Source organism: Leucoraja erinacea, chromosome 34 (genome assembly GCF_028641065.1).
Source record: "Leucoraja erinacea ecotype New England chromosome 34, Leri_hhj_1, whole genome shotgun sequence".
In the NCBI taxonomy this organism is placed as follows: Eukaryota; Metazoa; Chordata; class Chondrichthyes; order Rajiformes; family Rajidae; genus Leucoraja; species Leucoraja erinaceus.
Window position 1 is genome coordinate 5,671,658 of NC_073410.1, and position 24,462 is coordinate 5,696,119.

Genomic DNA, 24,462 nt, shown 5'->3' on the forward strand with positions numbered 1-24,462 from the left:
TCTATCTGTGCCAAGTTGAGCGTGAGATCACTAATAGCGATAAAGTTCAGGTAAAGGTCAGACAATCACTCCTAGTATGACTCCAATCAACACAAAATGTTGCCCGCATTACTTTTTTACACACAGAGAATTGTAATACAGGGTAACTAGAGGTAATAGTTCATTGGCTTTAAGTGCGATATAATGTTCAGGTAATTTTACAGATAATACACAGCCTAACTATGCAGCAGTCATCACTGCGCATCAGAGAATGTTGGGCTGCTTTACGTTGATATTCTAAATGTTGATTATTCATAGCTTGCGGTGCCCAAAGAAACATTTCTTAATCTTCATCACAGCTAAAGATTTATAGTTTTATAAAAGAAGAGTGTATTTAGAGAAAGAAACCCAACCTAACTAAAGGAATAAAAAACAAAAATGATTTAGTCACTTAATGGCGAGGATCAGGTTAAATTTGGGCTCAATATTAAAAATAAAATGAGACGGAAATGAATAAGATTATGCATTTTTATTGACATTCAAACCACATTACTTGGATCCATTTATTTCTGGCCAGTTAGATTTTCAAGAAGAATCTCTTTCTAAACAGTAGGAATGCAATGAAAACCCAAATTGCAGTGCCCACTAGGTCCTGGAGGAGGCGCTCAGCATGGGTGTTCCAGTTCATTTCCCAGCTGAATGGGAAGTATCCACCCAGTATGGAATGTCCAACATAAACGAAGATTGAATTCATTCCTGTAAATCAACACAGAACAAGCTGGATTTTGATGAGTCTTCATTGCCTACCAGAAGCTCCCTCTATAGTCCTATAACCTACACACCATTGCCCAGCCACTTGACCTGTGCCTTGGAATGAGCGAGTTGTCTGAGAGTGGAGAGAGCCAGTTGTGACATGATGGACCAATAGCATCTTTCTGCACTACAATCATTGTATTATTCTACACAAGGTAAGATCTGGCACTGGAGTCAAGTTGGGCTGATTCTTCACAACTACAGACACTTAGACTCTGTACTGCATGATAGGGCTATGTATTGTCAAATAGTTGGGAGAAGGCAGTTTGCAAATGAATCAGCTTTTCCCACAATTTTCACATCATGTGGTCCCTGGGCTCAATCTCATCTCTTCACCAATTTCTCTCCTATTCACATTCTCTAACACGACATATTTCATTAACTATATTCCGACCTTCAAATGTTCCTTCTGAAACGATTTTGGCCCTATCTTTATTTCCTCATTTTCTGTTAGCCATTCCTTCATTCATCCCCTCCTCAATGTTCCTCTTGCTTAAAATTCCTCCCAGCCGTCCTGGGAAAAAGATTCTGACTGTTTACCCTATCTAGGCCTCATAATTTATATATTTCTATCAGGTCTCCCCTCAACTTCTGGAATTCCAGAGAAAACAATCCAAGTCTGTCCAGCTTCTCCCTGTAACTAATACCCATAATCCAGGTATCGTTCTGGTGAACCCTCTTTGCACCCTTTACAAAGCCTCCATATCCTTCCTGGAAACACCAGAACTGCCCACAATACTCCTTTACAGGTAAAGTCAATTCTCAATTGCATAACGCAGGAAAAAAATTGCATGTTGAGGCAAAGAAAACTTTTTAAATAGGCTTTGAAAGAGATTATGAAATTTCTGTATCAATAGTCCGGTTTAAGAAGCATAAGAAGTGTCTCGAACCCGAAACGTTGCCTATTTCCTTCGCTCCATAGATGCTGCCTCACCCGCTGAGTTTCTCCGGCATTTTTGTCTACCTATGAAATTTCTGTAAACTGGTTCCAAGGGCTCTGTTGATTTCAAGCTGAACATGAAGACTAAGTGCAGAAAATGGTACATTTATATTAATCTTGATGATATCACTTCCTTAATAGCCACACAGGCTTGACTATAAAGAGGCACTGGACTGGTTCACTTCAAATGATGCATTTCCTAATGACATTGGACAGACTGGAAAATAGCTGCCACAGGATATTCTTCTCCCTCATTAAACCTTCTGCGTTCCATCTGTCCTCATTTACACCAAGCATAGCCAATAATGCGCTTGATCCTCCATGACACCTGTGTTAGACTTGTGAAATGCAGCTTGCAGGGGAAGCTACAAACTTCTGCAGGGTATTTGCTTTTATTTCATTGCTTTGCGGATTTCCTTTGCTGTTGAACTCCCCGTTTGCGTGGCACAGTCATGCAATTTCATTGCAATTCATCAATCTTCATAATGGGGTCAAAGCAGATAAAATGTGGAAGATGAACTGAGAAGGAATTAGTGAAACGTCCGGTTGTCTCATGTATATCTGGTAGATTCTGCACAGTAGAAATCTTTCAAACCATGAGCTCTGGTTTATACACCAAAGCTCGAGTCTTCAGCACCTAAACACTTGCTAAATGATTCTTCCTTGCTTATTTTCATTCCTTCTATTATGCATATTAAGTGACATTATAAATGCTACATAACCGGGTCTTTGTAACTTAAGCTTTATCTGATCATTCACGTGTGTTTCTTATAACCAGTTCTTCCCTGCTTTCCTGCTTCAGCTTCTAAAATTAGTGACTTCCGCAGTGATTTTAATTTTCATCCCAATTCATCAATCTCTTTCTCCTGAGGTTATTACTTTCCTGCCCTCCCCTACTCTCTCACTCTCTTCTCCCTTCCTCTCTGTAGAATCTCTCAACCCAAAGCCATAGCTTTATTCTCAACCTTGTTCTCACTGCTCCCATCAATCATAAATAAGACCATCACAAATCATTTATTCATACTGAGCTTAATCCATCTCCCTCTGGCCCCTCCCAAACGGAACTCACCCTGGCCCATTTACATCACTTGCTTGATCACAATGTTTGATGTTCTGACGACTTGAAAAGTGCACATTAGGGTTAGTGTACAGCATGTAGAGACCACTCTGACTGCTTACCTGGGAAGATGAATGGCTCCCCACCCCACCACTCCTTCATGTCTATGATGTAGTACATCAGACCCAGCAGGATGAAAGAGAAGCAGCCTGATGTGGTGACATAGGACAGGGACCTACAAAGACATAAGAATAACACATCAGCAATAAAAGCAGAATTCCAAATTAAGCACCAATCCAACAGGACCCACAGATTCCTGATGAGGATAGCGTTCATGGTGAGCATCGTAAAATTAATGTATAAAACACAAATCACTGGTCATATGCAGGATTCCCCATTGGAAACCCCAAATTATGGAATCACAACTTTATGTAAGACATCAACTTTATTGGCAAAGATAGACACAAAAAGCTGGAGTAACACAGCGGGACAGGCAGCATCTCTGGAGAGAAGGAATGGGTGACGTTTTGGGTCGAGACCCTTCTTCAGACTTTATAGGCAGCTTATTGAATTCTATGATTCACACAGAAAAAACTCCCATATGATAGGCATGTTGTACAATGAGATGAATGCTCTGCTAAACTGCTTTTGATTATGTTCCTTCAGTGAGGAATGAAGGACAGGAGATGCCTTGTTATTTGAATAACGTCTCATTAACCCTAGTGAAACACAGATCGATATTCTTGCTGAATATACTGGCAGATTTATTCGTGACTGTCTTGGATTCTCCACAATTGGTTATTTCCACTCCATAGTGAACCATATCACACCGCTAACACGAGAATACTACCAAATTACCACAGGTACACTTATGACTCTCGACATCGTCGAAGGATCATATCTTGTTAGATCATAGTTCATATAAATAGAAAGAATAACCTTCCAAAAACTTTCCATTTAAACAGTGGCTCTTTCCCTGATATGAAACATCAGTAACCTTTACAGTTTGCAAAAGTTACTTTACTTTTTACTTCAGCATTCTCTCAAGATCAAGGACATATCTGCATGTTCTGAGATGGCTCCTGAAGTCTATGTGGGAACCATAGACAAATAAATAATCATTAAATAATTATTTTACAGATGTCCAAAATGAAAGATAAAGATGCTGTAGCTTTGACCAACTCGAGTGACTTTACAATTAACAATAACAGGTATGTTGATGACATCTACACTTCTTCTGATTCAATTGATTGTTCAACCTCAACATATGAGCAGCTACCGTACTGTAACTGGTTGCTGAGTCAGCTTTGTATACATATGTCACACCCTTAGTTGTAGCTCAGTTTCAGTTTAGTTTATTGTCATGTGTACTGAGGTACAGTGAAAAGCTTTTGTTACGTGCCAAGTTGACTTTAACGTAACAAACCACCACTTCAACATGAAATCTAAATAATATGGAAACTGACTTAAACCCAGATAGAACTCTAGGATCCGGTGAACTTCCTTCAGAAAAGAGAACTTCCTCAGTGCTGCACTGGAGCACAATCTAATGACCCACTTGTATTTCACAAGAAAGTTATCACTTTCACACTGAGCCACAAATGGCGATATGAAGGCAGATGACCAAAAGTGTTGTCAGAGAAATACTTATTAACAACTGAAGAAGGGTCTCGACCCGAAACGTCGCCCATTCCTTCTCTCCAGAGATGCTGCCTGTACCACTGAGTTACTCCAGCATTTTTTGTCCATCTTCGGTTTAAACCAGCATCTGCAGTTCCTTCATACAACAAATACATATTAAAGAGTGTTTTAGAGGAGGAGGGTGAGAGGTTGAGCAAGGGCCCTCCAGATGGCAGGAGCTTGACAGCTAAAGGCACAGCCGCTACTAAAGGTGACGTTGAATTTGGGATGTTTGGAGGAATGAGAGCGCAGTAACAAAAATCCGTCAGAGGCAACAAGGCAGCAATCAATGGCTCCTAATAGAATATTCACAGTGATAACAATATTTCCGTGGATGCGGGTCAAGAGAAGAAAGAAGCTCTCATTCGGTTCACTGGGAAATATGAGATCAGCCCGGCATTTAAGTACATTAACTGTCACTGTCTGCTTCTCACATCACAACCTGGCCACTAATGAAAACTGACATTGAAAGGAAATACACTGTTGCCCCATGCTGCAGCTCAGGTTTGGCCAGAGGCAGATAATCAATGAACAATATAACATATTGTGGTTTCCAATAGATGATAATGTATGCAAAATCATTTCAATCAAGGATGAAAATGAATAAACAACAAAAATCAGCAGTGATTATTTTAATGAGCTGAAGTACGTAAATGATTGGCAAAGAGCCACCTTTATTTCCAAGTCACTTAACGTTCTGATCAATTGGTATCATTATTTTCTCATTTCAGTCTGTCAAAGGGAAACGTACGGATGTTCCTGGTGATAACATTCGATTTGTGACCTTTGTATTTGTTGATATTTGTTTCCACCTACTTTGCTTCCCATCCATATTCTCCCTCTCCCCTCAACCCATCACCCAGAAACCTCTTCCGTTTCCCCCTCCCCTTCAATCTTCCCACATCAATCCACTCCCCTACCCCTCCTCCTTAATAATTTATCCTTCCCCCCCACCCCTTCAATCATCTCCCCTTCCTCTTCCCCATAAATCCTCTCCCCTTCCTCTTATCAATCCTTTCCTCCTCCCCTCCATATCGATTCCTTTCCCTTCTCCCCTCAATCTCCCCTCTCTTTCCTCCTCTCCTCAATCCTCTCCCTTCCTCATCAATACTTAATACTGAGACCAAATATGAAGGAAAACAAATAGATTCACATCTATACTCCATCATGCAGATGCTTTCAATGGTGGGGAGCTATGTACCTGTGATGAACCAGGCTGGTTCCACCGCTCTCCGCAATGTTTATTGTTAGATTTGCTTTAACCTTCTTTCATGAATTAATTTTGTTATTGTCGACTCTGATTTCAGTCTGCGTGGTACTGAGGTTGCAGCCTCATTAATACACAACAGGTAAAATTACAGTGTTCCTGAGGACAGTACTCTCAGTTGCAAATGATCACAAAAAGAAGATTGCAAAATCACTTTGGCTAGATTAAATCTGTCTGTTGAATCATATTTACATTGTATGGAAATTTAAAACTTTAAATTAAATTTTGTTACTGATACTAGCTTGGTTCTTTGTACTACAAATCTGCTTTGCTTTCCACATATTGTGAGTTAGAAATGATTTGATTCACAAACTTGAGTGAAAATCAGCAAGCTTATTTTCTCAAGTACCTCGCATGGAATGTATAACACTAACACAAAATTTGTAGATGCAAAAATAATTATCTAATTGGTCATAATTGTTGTTGCTGCCTACTAATTTAATTACCACCTAGAATCTAGATTCAATTATGATTTACTAAACCAGTAACATTGAAAGAAAGTTCAAACTGAATGTTCGGTGATAATTGCACAAGTGTATATACCTTATGTGAGCATGAAGAAGGGCTGTCGTTCATCAAATGTTTACCAGCATTTTCCTTCTGGAGTTAAAAATGATAAAACGCTTTGTCTCTCTCCATTATCTCCATTTATCTGCTACCACTTGTATCACTTCTATTCAGATCAGCTTCAATTAATATACCTTCTCCACCTTCTCACGTATGGCACCATCATTCATTCATTCATTCAATCATTGTGTCATTTAGTCTCTCTTGGTCTTCATGTTATTACAGACTTTCCCTTCTGTTGCCCATCCTCCTTTACTGAACTTAAAACATGTAATTTTAAGCTTGTGCAATTCCTGTTGAATCATCCGGTGGCCTGAAACATTAACCATATTTCTCTCCTCACTTGCTGCCTGACCTGTTGAGTGTTTATGTTTAAGAAGGAACTGCAGATGTTGGAAAATCGAAGGTAGACAAAAGTGCTGGAGAAACTCAGCGGGCGAGGCAGCATCTATGGAGCGAAGGAAATAGGCGACGTTTCGGATCAAGACCTTTCTTCAGACTGAGTCTTTATAGTATTTTTAGTATTCAGTCAGATTTCGAGATCTGCACGGATTTCTTTTTTCACCTTTGGAACTTTTGTTGTTTGTATTTCGTAATAAAACCAAGCAATATTTCACACCTTGAACAATTTTACTCCATTTCCATCCTCTCTAAGGTACTCAGTCTTGAGTGCAATTTTAGCCAGTGGTAGCTCTCTCTGTACTGGATCAGAGTTGTGAATTTTGACCTTCAACTGGAAAGATCATTTTGTGCAGATTGGCATTCACGTACATTTTTATGAGAGATTAATTATCAGATACTGAATTAATGCAACCCTCCGCCTTCCCACAAGGAGTTTTCCCAAAGAGACATTTGCTATAATGCATAATTCCATGCTGCAAATTGGATACAATGTGATTGATGAATTAAGAAACGCTATTTGTATCTTGTGGGCCAAATTGATTCTAACATGATTTCAATCGGGAACTTGAGAGCTACTTAAAAGTTACTTTGGAAATTGACATGCCGAAAAAAAAAGCTGTCTTGCAACAAAAACAGTTTATGGGAATAAAAACATACGTATATAACCTCCCCACAGTAACCAGGCAATGCAGTCTGTCAGTATCACCTTAGGTGTCCATTGAAATTGACAAGCAATCACTTCTATTGACAGTTTTCCAATGATACTCTAGTAAACCATATGACATGAAGTCTTTAGGAATTTTAGCTGGCAGTAACAAAAAATAATTTAAAACTGTTAATAAAACATTTAATTTCAAAAATCTTGCAAGGAATAAAACGTTATATAATTTTCTAGCCCCCATTGGCCCCCTCTTCCCAATTGATATAATTGTTTATCTAACATGATTTCCCATAATATGTTTCTTAGGAGCACAGCTATAATATTTTGGCAGAATTACCATATCAAATTTTCCCCAGCAATGAGCAGTATAATGATTAACAGATCATTAATCTCATTGTTAATGAGATCACACTCCACGTAACAATATCTCCCGCATTTGCCCAAGATGCAACAATCGCTGCACTGTAACTTGTTTGATGCACTCTGAGATATTACTGATGTGTGACAGGAATTGACGGAAACACAGTTTTCTTTTGTTCTTTGCAGACTGAGAAACCATATTAAATGTCCCACGTTAACTGCCTTTAAATATACAATTCTCAATAAACTTAATTGTTTGGAAGCATCTTTTAAAGTCATAGAATCAGGCTGCACAGAAACAGGCCCTTTGGTCCAGCTCATCCATGCTGCCCCATCTAAGCAAGTCCCATTTGGCTGTGTTTGGCCTATTTCTTTCTAAACCTTTTTTTTAAATCCACGCACCTGTCCAGGTATTTTTTAAATGCTGTTATAGTACCTGTCTAAACTATGTCTTCTGTAACTAGAACATCAAAGCAACGCTTACCAGAGGTTCTTATTGACAGGGATGAATCCTTCCTCCCTGCTGCATTTTGATAGGATCGCCGAAAAAACTCCCTATGAGCAGAGAAAAGAAAGATCTGGTCACTCTCTGAGCATTTGTAATGAGAAATAAAAGGATAGAGGCTTGCGACAGCAGTTAAGATGATTTCAGATTAACCCCCCAGGTAGGTACTGAAATATGAAAAACACAATCAAGGCTTTAAGGGAATACAGAGGTAAAATCCAGATTACATTTTCCATCCGAAACTTGCAAAAAGGGCAAAGGGATTACAAGTAAGTAGGCATTTTGAGGCCCACATGTTGCATTAAGAGAACTGTCCACATATGAAGTATACTTGCAGGTCAGGCACAGACTGAGACAATGCAGTAATAAGATGTAGAATACTTTATTTTAAAGAAATGGAAGACCAGTATTTAAATCACTCCTTCAGAACCACAAGGTTTTGCAGCACATACTAAGTAATTTTTGAAGCACCCCAATTCTAATATTGTTTATTGGCACGTGCATGGAGGTACAGTGAAAAGGCTTTTTGTTGTGTGCTATCCAGTCAGCGAGAAGACTATACATGAATACAATCTAGTCGTCCACAGTGAAAATGTATACACTTCCATAAACTGAATTTAGGGATGGAAGATTGCAACCTTCACGTGGCCCTTCCTGTTTCGACTAATGCAATCAACTCGATGTGCACAAACGGAAGATCAAATAGAACACGTTGTCCAACAACTTTAGGCTGTGCACGCCACACGAATGAAGAAGAAGAACAAAGACCGCTCCCTCCGCAACTCCCTTGTCAATTCTTCCCTTCCCTCCCGCACCACCCCCTCCCCGGGCACTTTCCGTTGCAAACGCAAGAAATGCAACACTTGTCCCTTCACCTCCCCCCTCGACTCCATTCAAGGACCCAAGCAATCGTTCCAGGTGCGACAAAGGTTCACCTGCATCTCCTCCAACCTCATCTACTGCATCCTCTGCTCTAGGTGTCAGCTGATTTACATCGGGGAGACTAAGCGTAGGTTGGGCGATCGTTTCGCCGAACACCTCCGCTCAGTCCGCAATAACCAACCTGACCTCCCGGTGGCTCAGCACTTCAACTCCCCCTCCCATTCCCAATCCGACCTCTCTGTCCTGGGTCTCCTCCATTGCCAGAGTGAGCAACAGCGGAAATTGGAGGAACAGCACCTCATATTCCGCCTGGGGACCTTGCGTCCGGATGGCATTAACATTGAATTCTCCCAATTTTGCTAGCCCTTGCTGTCTCCTCCCCTTCCTTAACCCTCTAGCTGTCTCCTCCCACCCTCCTATCCGCCCGCCCTCGGGCTCCTCCTCCTCCCCTTTTCCTTCCTTCTCCCCCCCCACCCCCCATCAGTCTGAAGAAGGGTTTCGGCCTATTTCTTCTATTTCCTTCGGTCCATAGATGCTGCTGCACCCGCTGAGTTTCTCCAGCAATTTTGTGTACCTAAGAACTGAATTTACTTCAGTTGCGGGCAGTGTTGAAGCAGATATTTGCTTCTCTGTGAGAAAGTGGATTGCACTGATTTCACTGGTACTGACAATTGGCAGCAGAGTAGTGCATGTTTTGCCAAATGACCCGAAGATGGATGACAAACATTATTATACTTTACAATGACGATAAATACTGTATTGGCCAGGACTCTGGATTAATGCTCCTGCGTCATCTTTTAAATTATGTGGTAATGGGGAAACCATTGAGGTTCTTCTGGTCTGGGCAAGATGAACAAGCCCATTTAGAAGGTACACAAAAATGCTGGAGAAACTCAGCGGGTGCAACAGCATCTATGGAGCGAAGGAAATAGGTAAAGTTTCGGGCCAAAACCTTTCTTCAGACCATTTAGACACTGGTTTGTTTAAGCATGGATACCAGTTTAAAATAAACCTTCAGTTCAAGGTCAGGTATGAGTAAACGATGCAACCTTACTGTCAGGCAGAGATGCATTTTTACAACATGAATGTCAATGTTTCATTGTATATTTACAGACAGATAATGCTTTGCCAATATCTTCAAGGGGTTGAAATCCCTGGATGAAAACTGATCCTCATTGATATTGATCTTTAAGTAACTACTCCTACTATAAGCAAATTATAATCCATTGGCCATGTCCTTATGGGCAGCCCACATACTGTTAAAATGAAATGAGCGATATTTATGGTACAATCACTGTGTATATATAAGGACAAATTATTGAAGTTTTAGAAGACATGTCAACCACGCTTCCTCACCCCACATAGTTCCATAAGCAAAGAAACAGTCCATTCGGCCCATCCGGCACATGGTGGTAATAATGCTCACTTGAATCACTTCTCTCCTTCCCTGTCCGTAGAGATATAGATTGGTTCTCATTTACCAGAGGCACCAGAAGTTGAAAAAGCAACATACTAGCCATCTGTATGTCCTATAAGCTATAAATTTGACCCTACAGCCTCCTTTGCACTAGGTTTAGATGGATAACATAGACACAAACGTAAGGGACTAGTGCATATAGGCATCTTGCTCAGCATGGATGAGTTGAGTCGAAGGTCCGGTTTCCGTGCTGTATGACTCTGTGACTCTAATACTTGACTTACATGTAAAAATCAAAAAGAGGGGGTGATTTATGAATCAACGTGCTGACTTTCTTTGTTGGCCTTTGCCTCATTCCACTTGCACAGCAGTCATTCCCCTTCAGTCTAATCACTGTATGTAAATCTCTTTGAAGAGATGAAATACACTGAGGGTTACCGTCAAGTCAAGCTGACGTGGAAATAATGTAACGGACAGTAAAACTGGAGCTGGTTATTTTTTTCTCCAAAAACTAAGTATTCACCCGGAAATCACACCCGTACGTGACAATTAACTCACGAGGATGTCAATGGCCTTGACTGTGAATAATCAGACAATTCTCATCTTTTTAAAAGAAAAATCACATGTCGGATAAAGTGCCTTTTGTATTTTTTCTATTGTGTATCCTGTTGCTGTCATTCAGCATTTGTCCTATAAGTGAATCGGGTTTGAATCTATCCTTGTGCTGTTAGTTTACATTAGTGACAAAGCATCGCAGCTGGTGACGTGAAACAATAATGAGACACCAGCCCATATTTCACCGGCTTGAAGATTTGAAAGCAAGCTTTGACAGATTAGCATGAACCATTCTGTAATTACATTTGCCAGTCGAACAATTATTTGTTTCAATTATTTCTCGACAGACCCACAATTTTAATTCAGAAAAACAAGCAATTCATTTAAAATTTTAAAATACTTTTCATATAAAGATACTGGGACTCCAGGCAACTGACAAGGTTCATTTTGCAAGTGAAAAGATCTCATGGAAAGCAGTAACACGAACGGCCAGTTTTTATGTGAGAAATGTTGACAAGGATGTCAGGAGCCACAAAACTACTGTAAGTGGATATCTGTTTATCCTTGGAGAAAACAAAAACAGCAAGCAATGCAGGATAAACTTTAGGAGACCTGTTCACATAATGGTTGATCATTTGGACAACACTGGCAAAAAATGTGTTAAACAGTCACTTTAGGGTGAGCCAACAAACTCTTTGCTTTTGCGCCCTTATCACAAGTTCACAAGATAGGAGTAGCATAAGGCCCTTCAGCCCATCGATCCACTACCATTCAATCATGGCTGATCTCTGCCTCCTCGTCCCATTTTCCTGCCTTCACCCCATAACCCTTGACACCCATTCTAATCAAGAATTTGTCTATCTCTGCCTTAAAACCATCCACTGACTTGGCCTCTGTGGCAATGAATTCCACAGATTAATGACCCTCTGGCTAAAGAGGGTTGTCCACAAGCTGGGTCAGACTTCCAGTAGGAAAATCCTCAACTTCCTGAACTCTGCCAGTGTGTTCGGTAATCAGAGCAGTCTAAAGCTGGGAGGGTTACGGGCAAGAGAGAGAATCCCCAGCTGGGGATTATTAAAACTGCACTTTCTTTGAGATTAGTGTTTGGTAGTTGGAAGGATGTAATCATTGATCTGATCTCCAGGGTTTGGTGCTTGAGTGTTGAGGGGGCCATGGGGAAGGGGAAGCTGAGGGGTATATTGGGTTATACAGTAAATATGATACAGCAGCAAACACTTCAGCCCAAGCAGTCCAGGGCAGCCTTTATGCTCCAGCAAAGACTCTTATTTTCATCATCTACATCAGTGGTTCCCAACCTTTTTTTGGCCATGCCCCACCTAATCACCTCTAAAATCCTGATGCCTCCCCTTGCTTTCCCTTGAGAGAAAACGGAGGAAATAGATATTATAAGGGTAACTTAGCAAAAGCTCTTTGAATCGCATTTCTAAATCCAATTCAATAAATAAGGTTCTCACATGACCTCGCGCGCTTCGTGCGACGTGCTTGAAGAGCGATGGCGCGGTGATTATGTAATTTTACACAATAAAGACCTTTTTTACCCAAAAAAAATTATTTACTCAAAATAACATCTGAAACATAAATTACATATGGAATATGTATGGAAAATCCAAAAAAATAAAAATCGAAAATTTGGACCCAGACCTCCTCAGTCGCGCTCAATTGCCCCCCTTAAAAATCAAATTGCCCCCCTGTGGGGCGTACGCCCCACGTTGGGAACCACTGGTCTACATGTATCAGCGTGCTCCTTTATTCTCTTCTTCCTAGTATGCTGGTGCAGCCTCCCCTTGAATGTTTCACCCCTCAACCACTCATGTGGGATCAAGTTCCACATTCTCATCAGCCTTCTCGTGAATCCCCTAATGGCATTCTTGTCAAATGTCTTACAGTGACGGTCTCAAGTGTCCTTGCCCACAACATTCTCTCTGCATTGCACTATGGAGAAATATCATCATTATATTCATTCACCATTGGCTTTCTTCTAAGAGAAGAGAGACTTGGTTGATTCATCCTTCATTGATACATGTGTCCTCGTTTATCATTCTTGTAAATTTTGTCCAAAAGCATCATTTTTGTTTCCCTCTCTATGGACACTGCCTGACCAGCAAAGTATATTCAGGATTTTCTAATTTTAATGTGAAAATGTAAGTCTGTTTCTTTATCTGTTTCATCTGAGATGCAATGCTTTCAACGAATCCAGGAGTTATTCTGGCTCCTACATGGAATCTGTAGAACTGACAAAGCTCTGAAGAAAATAGACAAAGGATGCTAAAATCCTCTGAGAGGCTTTGCATAATGTTGCGCACACCACACAAATATATCCCAGTAACTGGGCTCCTCGAGCAGCTTGCAAAGCAAACGAACATAAACTGAAACCATTAGCAACTGTTTCATGTGAAATGGGTTGAAGTACTTCAGTGTTTTCTCTGGACAAGGTGCACTTAGAAAAAGGATTAGTGTTCCAGGAAAATTGACTTTGTCAATTGGAAATGTTAAGCATTTTTCCATAGAATTTTGCTCTTGGTTAAATTCTGAGAAAGCACATTTAGAGAATTCTCATCTAGGCAAGGAAGATTTTAATCAGCAGTTGATTTCTGTGATGCTTCACTCTGCCTGAAATGATGAGGGTTAAGGTCCAGTGCAGAAAATCACTTTAAACTTGAGAGGAGGTTCAACTTGAATCAGAGTTTAAAATCTGATATCAGTTTCTGTTTAAAGTTTATCCAATTTACCCAAACTGTTGAGAAAAAAAATTATGATTGCTGGAAGTCTGCAATTATAACAAAAAACGCAGAAAACATTCAGTGCATCAGGCATGGTTATACAGTCGTACAGTACGTATACAGTCATACAGCTATTCATTGTGGAATAGGTGTCACAGGTTGGCAGGATCATGGGGTGAGAGTGTGTAGAAAAGAACTGCAGATGCTGATTTAAATCGAAGACCCGAAACATTACCCATTCCTTCTCTCCAGAGATGCTGCCTGTCCCACTGAGTTACTCCAGCATTTTGTGCCAGGATATTGTATGTCTGAAGGGGCCCAAGGGTCCAGATTGGCACCGAGGGAATAGGACCAGGTTGTCAACAAGTGGTTGATGAACAGCACCCCATGGGCAACATGAGTCCAGTTCCCAGCTCCCTGATGATGCTCCAAAAAGATAGAATCCCATTCTGCCTGACAGAGAAATTGTGTTGGAGTCACAACTGGTATAAGGAAGTGCCCCAGTGATTTTCATCACTGGGATGATCTGACCTTCAAAATTGTCACAGATGTAATTTATTCCAGTTTAGCTCAATGTTTAAACTCATGGGTCTAATCAAACTGGTGCTGTTTGATTGAAATTCTAGACAAATTACTCAAGCAAGCGTCAATTTTCCCCTCAGATTCTATATGGCGGTAAACTGTTGACAAGTATGGGGTTACATGTTTTTGCAAGTGTGCACCATTCTCACTGTACATTTTTAGTTTAGTTTAGTTTAGAGGTGCAGTGCAGAAACAGGCCCCTGGGCCCACCGAGTCCGCATCGACCAGCGATCACCCCGCACACCAGCACTATCCTACACACTAGGGCCAATTTGCAATTTTACCAAGCCAATTAGCCTGCAAACCTGTAGATCTTTGGAGTGTGGGAGGAAACCGAAGCACTCGGAGAGAACCCACGCAGGTCACGGGGAGAACGTACAAACTCCATGCAGACAGCACCCGTAGCCTGGATGGAACCCAGGTGTCTGGGGCTGTAAGGCAGCAACTCTACCCACTGCACCACTGTGCCACTTCCAAGCGATGATAAAGTACCATTGAGTTTACAGGTGGATGGTAGTTCCGTAGATAACTCAAGCACAACAGTGCCCTGATTTTTTCAAGTCACAGCCACAGCATTGTTTATTCTATGTGATATAAAAGTCCTGCAATCAGCATTCACAGTCAGGAATCTGCACACAATCTGGTGACATATTAATGAATCTTACCGCACAAAGTTTCAAAAAAATCAGTTGCTTTCGCCACAAATAATGTAAAAGATATTTTCCTTTATCCTTTAATTTGATGGTCTCTTGGTTTTTAAATTACTTCACACCCTTGCCCTCATTATCTACCTAATGTCCTCAATTCTTGAGGTTCTCCTTGCTCCACTGACTTACCCTCTTGCTAATTCCCAATTTAATTAATTCCATCACTTTCAGCTGTCTTGATCCCAAGCTTTGGAATGCCTTCTCTAAAATGCCCGTATTGTTCAATGTTTTAAATCAGTACAAATTTATGTTATTAGACAACTGACTGGTGTTGTTTGCCAGGACGTGGTATTTTGTTGAAATCTCCCCAGACTGAGTGAAAATATTCTTCTCTCTATAATAGTTAAGGAGGCGAAGCAGTGTTGATAAAAAAAACTGTCCATTCACCTCCGGAACCTGAAAATGATCAGCATGTAAGTCGCCATCTCAATGTATTTATTGTACCCTTGTGGCTTTGGTAATCTAGTGGACAAAAAGGTAATGAATTCTTTCCTGGCCTGCCATCGGATGTACACTTCTTTGTAAGTACCACTGAGACAGCACAATTTTCAATGAATCTCAGATGGATTCAATGCACAAGTTAAAACGTTCTGTGCAGACATAGGAAATGCTCCGGAGGCAGGTTGTAAATCATTACATCATCACTTTCTGAAAATTGGCTTCATCAATTTAAGGGAACGGATCTCAACCCGCCACCCATTAACTTTTGGAACATGGGAGCCTTTGCTTATGATTGGGGAATAGGTAAACAGCGAAAGGTTGATTGAAAACAAATTCCTATTGTCTGTGAATCATCCAAGGCTGTGCTGACTTGAACCACGCACTGTGTGGAGGCTGTACATCTGTGTGTAAGGTACAGAGGACAAAGTGACAGGAGACTGCAGTTTGTCGTGGGATGTGTCTGGGATTTTCACCTGTTTGATGAGAAAGAATCAGACTCCACTTTCGGGTGCAGGTCTGCACAGTACATAGTTTAAATCAATGCCCCTGTGTTTTCAGAAGGACAGTTCTGGTGGTCCCACAGACAATAAAGGGCCACCCGTTCTATTCTACAAGCAGCAGGAACTTTTACAACGTTCCCATCCAATTTAGTCCTTCCTCTCACCATTATTCATGAGGTCCCATTGCAAAGAAAATGACTAAATGTTAAAATAATTCACTGACATTTTCATTTGGGTGTGATTACTACATGTCATTCTATCTTTCTTTCGATCTTCTCTCATCTATTGAAGAATAGTTATCTAGTTGAACTAGTGACCACAGATAATTGATTTATTAAAAAACTTGTAGTGTACAATGCAGATTCCCTCCACAGCTTAATTTCTATTTAACATTTTATTCCGTTTTATTCTTTCTGCATCCAAAACAAATTGTCGGAAACTATTGACAAATAAACTTAAAGAATCTAACCTTACTAACTTTTATTCCCTCTTTCAAAAAGCCACAAGTAACTTTGAATGCAATTATTTACTTTGAGTAGCTTGACTTTTGCTATTGAGGTAATCATTCTATGCAGAGTGGGAAGCCACAAAGATCATATGAATGAATTTAGAAGTAACATGTTGTTGGGGGTGCTGCATGGGGAAGGGCTTTTATTTTTGGTCCATTAGTGATCCACTATGGGATCTCTAACCCCAAGCACAGACTAATGGGATCTCACTTTAGTGTCTCATCTAAAAGATGGCATTTTGAGCATGCAGTTTTATCTGCTCTGTATTTAACCACCAACCCAGATTATTCAAACCTTCCTAATAATCCAAACAAGTCCCCCATAATTTCTAACCAAAAAATATGAGCAGTTTCTGCTCGCTTCAGTAGACAATTAACTTGATCTTGCTGCCTTTGAAAATCATTTGCAACTCCACGTAATTCAATTATTTCAGTGGCTTGTTCTGGAAGCAGTTAACTTTACTCACCAATAAAAGGGCCCAGATCAGAAACCGCTTGAGGATGCTGAAATTGTTCGGACGATATGCAAGAATGATCTTTCCAGCCTATGCGGAGAATGAAGAGAGAAAAAAAACAAATCAGTGATTATATCCAGCAGAGGTGTTCAGGAATTGGAATCGGAGTTAGACACTTGGGCAGTTGAAAGGTCCTGAATTTTAAAGCACCATTGTTTGAGTGAAGCAACTTAGATGCAGCCTAAATGTACAGAGGGACAGTTTCTTGTCCTATATGTTTCAGCTGTGTTACACTGTGATTTATAGCCTTTAGTCCAGACAATGATAGAATCAACAGTGATTGGGGCACATAATGTGTTTTCCAATTTTCTTTTTGCAATCTCGACTTTAAACACATTTCATCCCAGATATTTTGGCAGAAACGACTTTAGCGCCATGATTATTAATTATCCATAACAAAATTAATTTGGCTGTTCCTAGCTCTCAGTGGTCAGTGGCTGATATTTCTTCAAGATACACACAATTTAGCTGCAGCTTGTCAAACCCATGCAGCATTGTTTGTGCGTAGTCGTTCACCCATCATCACAGTCAACATCACAGAATTCTATATTTGATGCCACACTGATAGGAGCCGTTTTAGAAGAACCAACACCTCAGAGAAAAGCTCCAGCCTTATCCAAAGACACATACACAGGCCATTTATAGAGTTTTAACCTACTTACGAGTGGGGCACTTTTCATGACCTCTTCGCTGAATGACACTACTCGTAGGTCAGCGAGACTTGATTGAAAAATACTTTTATGGAAGATAGACACAAAATGCTGGGGTAACTCATGCAGGATAGGCAGCATCTCTGGAGAGAAGGAATGGGTGGCGTTTTGGGTCGAGACCCTTCTTCAGACGTGTTACACTGTCAATCTGAAGAACGGTCTCGACCCAAAACAACACCCATTCCTTCTCTCCAGAAATGCAGCCTGGCCCACTGAGTTACTCCAGTACCTTTGATTTAAACCAGCATCTGCAGTTCTTTCCTACACAATACACTTGGTGGACCCTGGAGAGCAAGAGATCTCCTGTAACCTATCCAAGTCTAATTCAAATCCTATTCTTCCTCAGACACCGAGCATCGCACTGCAAACCTCCCTGCACCATCAAGGTTGTTGCCAGTGGTGCCCTGTCCTGTAGACTATCTAATCAGTTCTCCCGTGACATCAGATGGCCACATAAAGTTTAATTTTGATAACTTGAATGCAGTTGAGTAAATGGAATTTGTTGATCCTTATAAAGCTCAGTGGGGATTCACTGGGAACAAATACAGGGCAAAAATTGAAGAAACCACATAAACTAGAAGAGGTCATGATACCTCTTGGTTTACAATCTCCACATCAATTCAATTATTTCATTCAAAATCACATTGCTTCTTTATTATGATCCCCCGTTATAATTTGATGGGGTTTTTCTTTGTCTGGCTCTGGGCTAAATGCCAATATTCTCCATGTCATTGGCATGTGCACATATTCACACTACAGGATTAATGATTGTGACGTCAATACTGCAAGCTCATTGAGAAATAATTATCAGTTGATTAACAAGAGAATCCATGGCAGAATGTGATGAACTCCTAATGGCTTATCGGACTTTAGTTAAACTCTGCAGGAGACTCTGGACTGGGGTTCTAATGCTCACTTACTTTCTCTTTTCGTGACTTTTTAATAATCATACTGCAAGCTTTTAGAAGGGGGGGATTTAGTTCCTTCTTTTGTGTCCAATTAATATATTCAACGCCTTGTCTCAGTCTGATAGAGAGCCAAAAGTGAACAGGAACTGGATCCCACTGCTTTCTGAGAATATGCTGGACCAGAACTGCAGAAGCAAGCTCAAACAAAAAAAAATACAAAGTTCTGGATAACTCGGTGGGTCAGGCAGCGTTGCTGGAGAACATGGATGTGTGTCATTTTGGATCTTGTTCATTGCCGCTGAAGGTCAGGTTCTTCACACTAACTGTGATGGAAGAAGGGCCTGTCCCACTTAGGCAATTGTTTAGGCCACTAGGCTTCCGCCACATGGTCGCCGGGTTGTCGCCTGTATGGTCTCCTCAGTCGCCCAAAGAGCCGAAGCGTCTTTCTGGTCACCGCTGGATTATCAACATGTTGAAACATTTTCGGAGACAGTCGGTGACAGTGGGTTTGATGCCAATGAACGTAGCTTGACTTCTCCTGACGTAGGTGCTGTTGTAGTTGTCGCCAGGTTAACGTAGGTTGTCGCCTGTGCTGACTTCGTTTTTGTTTTGTTGTTAAAGTAATGATTCTATTTCAAATTTTATGTCGAAAGGGGGTCCAGTCGCGTTTTTTCAGTGACTGCTACGACTCTGACAGTCGCCAGCAGCCGCCTAAAAATAGCCTGAGTCGGACAGGCCCTTAAGGGGGAAAAATCTCAAAGCCAGCTGGGGACAGGACAGAGCATGGCAAGTGATCGGTGGATACAGATGAAGGAGGGTTTAGATTGGCAGGTGGCTGGACAAAGGCTGAAAAGACAAAACTTGTGAAGGAGAAAATTGTAAAACCAGAGGAAGAAATATAGGTGGAAGATGATGGGGGGGGAGGGGGAAGGGGAGAAATGGGCGAAATAGTCCAAGAGGAAGAAAATAAATAAACAAACAACTAGACAGCCAGACAGATGTGTTGGTTGTTGGTTAGGAGACCTTGGTTTTACACTTTATCTGCAAAATATGCTCAGTATGCAGCTCCCCTTCATGCCATTCCTGCTTGTAGACTCAATTTCACGGTAGACCTGGAACTACAGACTTCTGACACCACACACAAGATTAGGTGTCTGTCTGTTAAACCATCGATCAAACAAAAATAGAGGTTTGTGAATGAAAAGCAAAAAACTGCAGGTTTGAAATAAAAAACAGATAGTGCTGGGGACATTCAGCAGGTAAGAAAGCTGCCTTGGAATAGAGAAAGTGCCAAGATTTCAGGTCAATAACACTTCTGGGAGTTTTTACCATTTTCAGTTTTTATTACAATTGTCTTGACAATTTTTACCTGTAAGTATTTCTACCGAAGGCGTGAAATTCAATTTAGCCAACCTTGTTTAATGGTAATGGTAATGTTGGTACACACAGGAAGCAACTAACTTCTGCCTGGAAGTTTACTCATTACTGGATCAACACGTTGCATTCATTTCCCAGGAGAACAGTAGCGTACTGCAAGTTGTCAATCACACACAGCCAACATCCACAAATAAAATACTTTTCTTTCCGCACCTGTGAATTAAAGGCTCCATAAGGCACCTTTCATACCACCCGCCCTCTTCTCACTGCTATCATCGGGCAGGAGGCACAGAAGCCTGAAATTCCACACCACCAGGTTCAGGAACTGCTATTTTCCTGCAATCAGCCCACACAACCAACCCTACCCCAACAACAGAACACAATGGACCACGTCCCACACTATCTTCGGCTTGTTTTGTTTTTTTTATTGTGTTTTGCACTGGGGTCTTGTTTTTTTTTCCTGTGTTAAGAGACAATTTCACAGCACCAATTAACCTATTACTGCATGTTTGGGGTCAAAGAAAGAGCGTTCACGTCGCGCCCTGTTTCCGCCAATCTTTCCACCACTATGCACAAGAAGCATAAGAAGCGCAAGACACCATTGTATGCAGATGCCGAGATGTGTGTTCAGCTCTGGCTGAACAATCTCTAATCTTGTGATGTAAGGACTGCATTTTTGGAATGTGGGAAGAGACTGGTGGAAACTCTCATGGTCACAGGAAAACTCCACACACAAACAGCATGCAAGGTCAGGATCAAACCAGGTTGCTGGAGTTGTGAGATAACTGCAGCAAGGGCCACACCATTGCATGGCCAGTAACCCAGTCACATGGTTTAGCTCCCACTTAGGCCACTTAGGCTGTAGATAGTCCCCTCAAATAATATTAAATACATCAGAGAACAGAAAACACTCAAAAACAGAATGCCTGAGCTTTCACCCAAACCAAAGTGAGCCCACCACCAAGCTCCCATAAATATTTTATCCTGAATGCTTTGGGATATGAATTCATGTGTTCAACATTGCAGTATTTATCTTCATGACTAATCAAGAGTTGCTTTGTTCAGAGATGGAATTTCTCAACAAAGAGTGAAATTAGTTAAAAACAGAGGAGAGAATAACGTGGAAAGTTTATTTAAATTAGCTTCTCATGTGGCATATTTCCTTCAAGGAATTAAGCGGTTGGCAATACAGATGGTAAATGATCTTGGAACGAAATGTCTTTTCTGAACTTATATTTAACCAATGATTCCCCGATGACATAACATCAGAATCAAGATCAATTGTAGTCTTCAACTGATGTGACGTTACGCTTCTGGATCGAACTTGAAGCATTTTGTACTCAGTGGATGTGTTATTAGACTGAACCATCTTACAATGATTGGAGATAAAGATTTTTAACATAAGACCATAATACATAGGAGGAGGATTAGGCCATTTAGCCCATCGAGTCTGCTCTGTCATTTGATCATAGCTGATCTATCTTTCCCTCTCGACCCCATTCTCCTGCCTCTCCCCAGACCCTATGACACCAAGCAATCTCTGCTATAAAACTACCCAATGTCAACCTTCACAGCCATCTGTGGCAATGGATTCCACAGATTCACCACCCTCTGGCAAAAAAAATCCTGCTCATCTTCATTCTAAAGGTACATCCTTTTATTCTGAGACTGTGTCCTCTGTTCCTAGACTCTTCCATTACTGGAGACATCCTCTCCACATCCACTCCATCTAGGTCTTTCATTATTTGATCTATACCTTAAACTATGACAACACAGTGACTGCACATGAAATGAGAATCCACTGTCTGTATAGCACTTTGGGACATCCTGGAAGGGCTGCAAAAGGCACTGAGTCAATTATTTTTTTACATGTACAATATATTGTGTGTGTAGTCTAACATTAAGGACATTATTAAGAATGGGAAGCAGACATTGACTGAATAATATCCAATATATTACAATAATACTGGTCTCAAAGGCAACTATTGCCAAGAGTAATTCACCAGATTCTCCTTGTAAAACTGTCCAAACAGTTTTGGACTTTTATAACCATTAGGATAAATAGATCTTTTCATCATAGATCTTAGCTTTAATCAATATAAACGTTTCCAAGGTAAACCCTATTATCTCAACCGCAGGAAAAGAAAAACAACAAGGCTCTCGTGTGTCATGTACCTAAGCATTGCAGGAATTTAAGGTCAATCATTTTAAAACACAGTTTATAGGTTCAATTACGTAATTTAAACCAAAATGTTCTTAAACTCTACTGTGCAACAGTGTTTAAATATCTTCCAAACAAATGCCGTAACAAGAGATGTAGAAATAGGTGGATTGGCACAGCTTTTCATTCCTCCTGCAGAAATTTCTCCTTAAAATATTGTAGGAGGTATTCCATCTACAAAGGACCATAACATAATTCAAAGCTTAAAACCAAACAGTATGAATGTTGACTTCTCTAAGTAATCCTTGCTTTCCCTCTCTCCATCCCTGCCCCATCCTAGTTCTCTGACTAGTTTCACTGTCCTCCTGATTAAATTTTACTGATTGTATGCCTCATTGTCACCTTCCCTTCAGCTAATAATGATCCATCTCTATATCCCTTTGATCTCTCGTTTTCACACCTTACTCTTCCATGTCTCTAGTTTCTCTCTCCCTTGACTCTCAGTCTGAAGAAGGGTCTCGACCCGAAATGTCACCTATTCCTTCTCTCCAGAGATACTGCCTGTCCCGCTGAGTTACTCCAGCTTTTTGTGTCTATAATTCAAAGCAAGCTGAATGAACTAATTTGCTCGCTTTCCCTGTGAGAAATGTATTCATTTATGATATCTGTGTGGCCAAGATTTAGATGTACCGCTAATGTTTGAAGCCCTACTTCAAAAAACTGAGTGTGCGCTGGCACTACAATACAATCCCATGGGAGAAGAGTATTGCTAGAGATGCCAAAATATTTTAACACTACCTTTAGTTGATTAGGGAAACATGAAAGACCCACTATTTTATTTTAGTGTCCAACATGGGCTGGGCTAGTCAAGTAATATCCATAACAATGCCTGTTCTCCTGCGTTGAATAATGTCACTGCAGAATTGCAGTGTAGCGGGTGGTGTCAGCATCTTGCCCCCAGACCAGCTCTTTGAAAGAGTTGTAAACATGTTCTCCTTCCCTGTACTTTCCCAGAGTTACTGTAAACCTTTGCAGCATAAGTCCACACAGAGGTAAAAGTTGGGTCGCTGTATTAACTGTCTGGTATTTGAGCAATTCCAAACCTATCCCATTCACAATTTTCGCAATAAATTGTATTTGTGTTTGGATGCTGTCCGAAATAAATTCAAGCAGATGTTTCTTAATATTCCACATCCATGGTGGGCCAAATCTCTGCCCACCAAGTCATTTGGTTGAGGAATCCATTACTGATTGAAAAGAAAAGTGTTGTCTTTGATCTGGGTAAAATACAATAGAGAATTAATATTCTTAATGCATGTTGTAGAGTTGAATATTTATTAATGTGAGTGAAAGGTGGATTGACAGGTTTGTGCACTCTGCAGCGATGAGGGTTCGTTTTCTAAACTTGTGTGTTCCAGTAAGTGCAGGGGAGGGTGAGAACAGCACATGGTCACCAGCTGCTGTTAAGGCCACAACCCATCATCAATCACAGGACATTTCACCACCGACCATCAGCATTTCCAAAGCAAGTCACAACAGCCTGAAAAGCATCCATTTCATTATATCCTTTATAACAGGGTGCTGATTGACATATTTCAGCTTTCTAATAAGCTGGCTACTTCTGAGGACTTCCCTGCAAATGGCTCCAGACCCCAGCTGCTCTGTTATTTGAATGTATTTATCAATGGATATCATGGGAAGAATGGTTTCAAAACCCTGACTGCATCAGTAACCATAATCTAGAAAAATAAAGTCATACAATAATGCAAATCTATATTGCATTTTGCGATTGCATTTTTTTGGGGGGATGGTTGCAAAATAATTACATGTTATTTCTAATAAAAGTGCAGATTATTCAAGCAAAACCTGCATTATGTGTAGTTAGTTTGTAATAGTAAAGTAAAGGCAACTCAACGGAACAGGCAGCATCTCTAGAGAGAAGGAATGGGTGACGATTCAGGTTGAGGCCCTTCGACCCAAAACGTCACCCATTCCTTCTCTCCAGAGATGCTGCCTGGCCAGCTGAGTTACTCCAGCATTTTGTGTCTATCTTCGGTTTAAACCAGCATCCGCAGTTCCTTCCTACACAGGTAAAGGCAACTAATTCCTGCTCCTTTGGTCATACAATTTGGAGCCTATAAAGTTAAGTTGAGTTTATTGTCAAATGCACGAACATGGTGAGGTACAGGATCCAGTTAAAGTCTAGTGTGCAGCAGCATCATAAGGT

At 40.7% G+C, this 24,462-nt stretch overlaps 1 protein-coding gene across 1 annotated transcript in view; it reads right to left on the bottom strand.

Annotated features, from left to right (window-relative positions):
- Positions 1–498: 498 nt before the first annotated feature.
- The window catches only part of si:dkey-192p21.6 (uncharacterized protein LOC565246 homolog), a 163,991-nt gene continuing 140,027 nt past the window's right edge, over positions 499–24,462 (bottom strand). Inside the window, exons 15-18 of the mRNA XM_055661723.1 lie at positions 17,032–17,109; positions 8,211–8,281; positions 2,912–3,024; positions 499–735 (exon numbers count right to left, since the gene is read on the bottom strand). Coding sequence (XP_055517698.1) covers positions 557–735; positions 2,912–3,024; positions 8,211–8,281; positions 17,032–17,109 — 441 coding nt within the window. The 3' untranslated portion in view covers positions 499–556. The remainder of the gene's footprint in view (positions 736–2,911; positions 3,025–8,210; positions 8,282–17,031; positions 17,110–24,462) is intronic.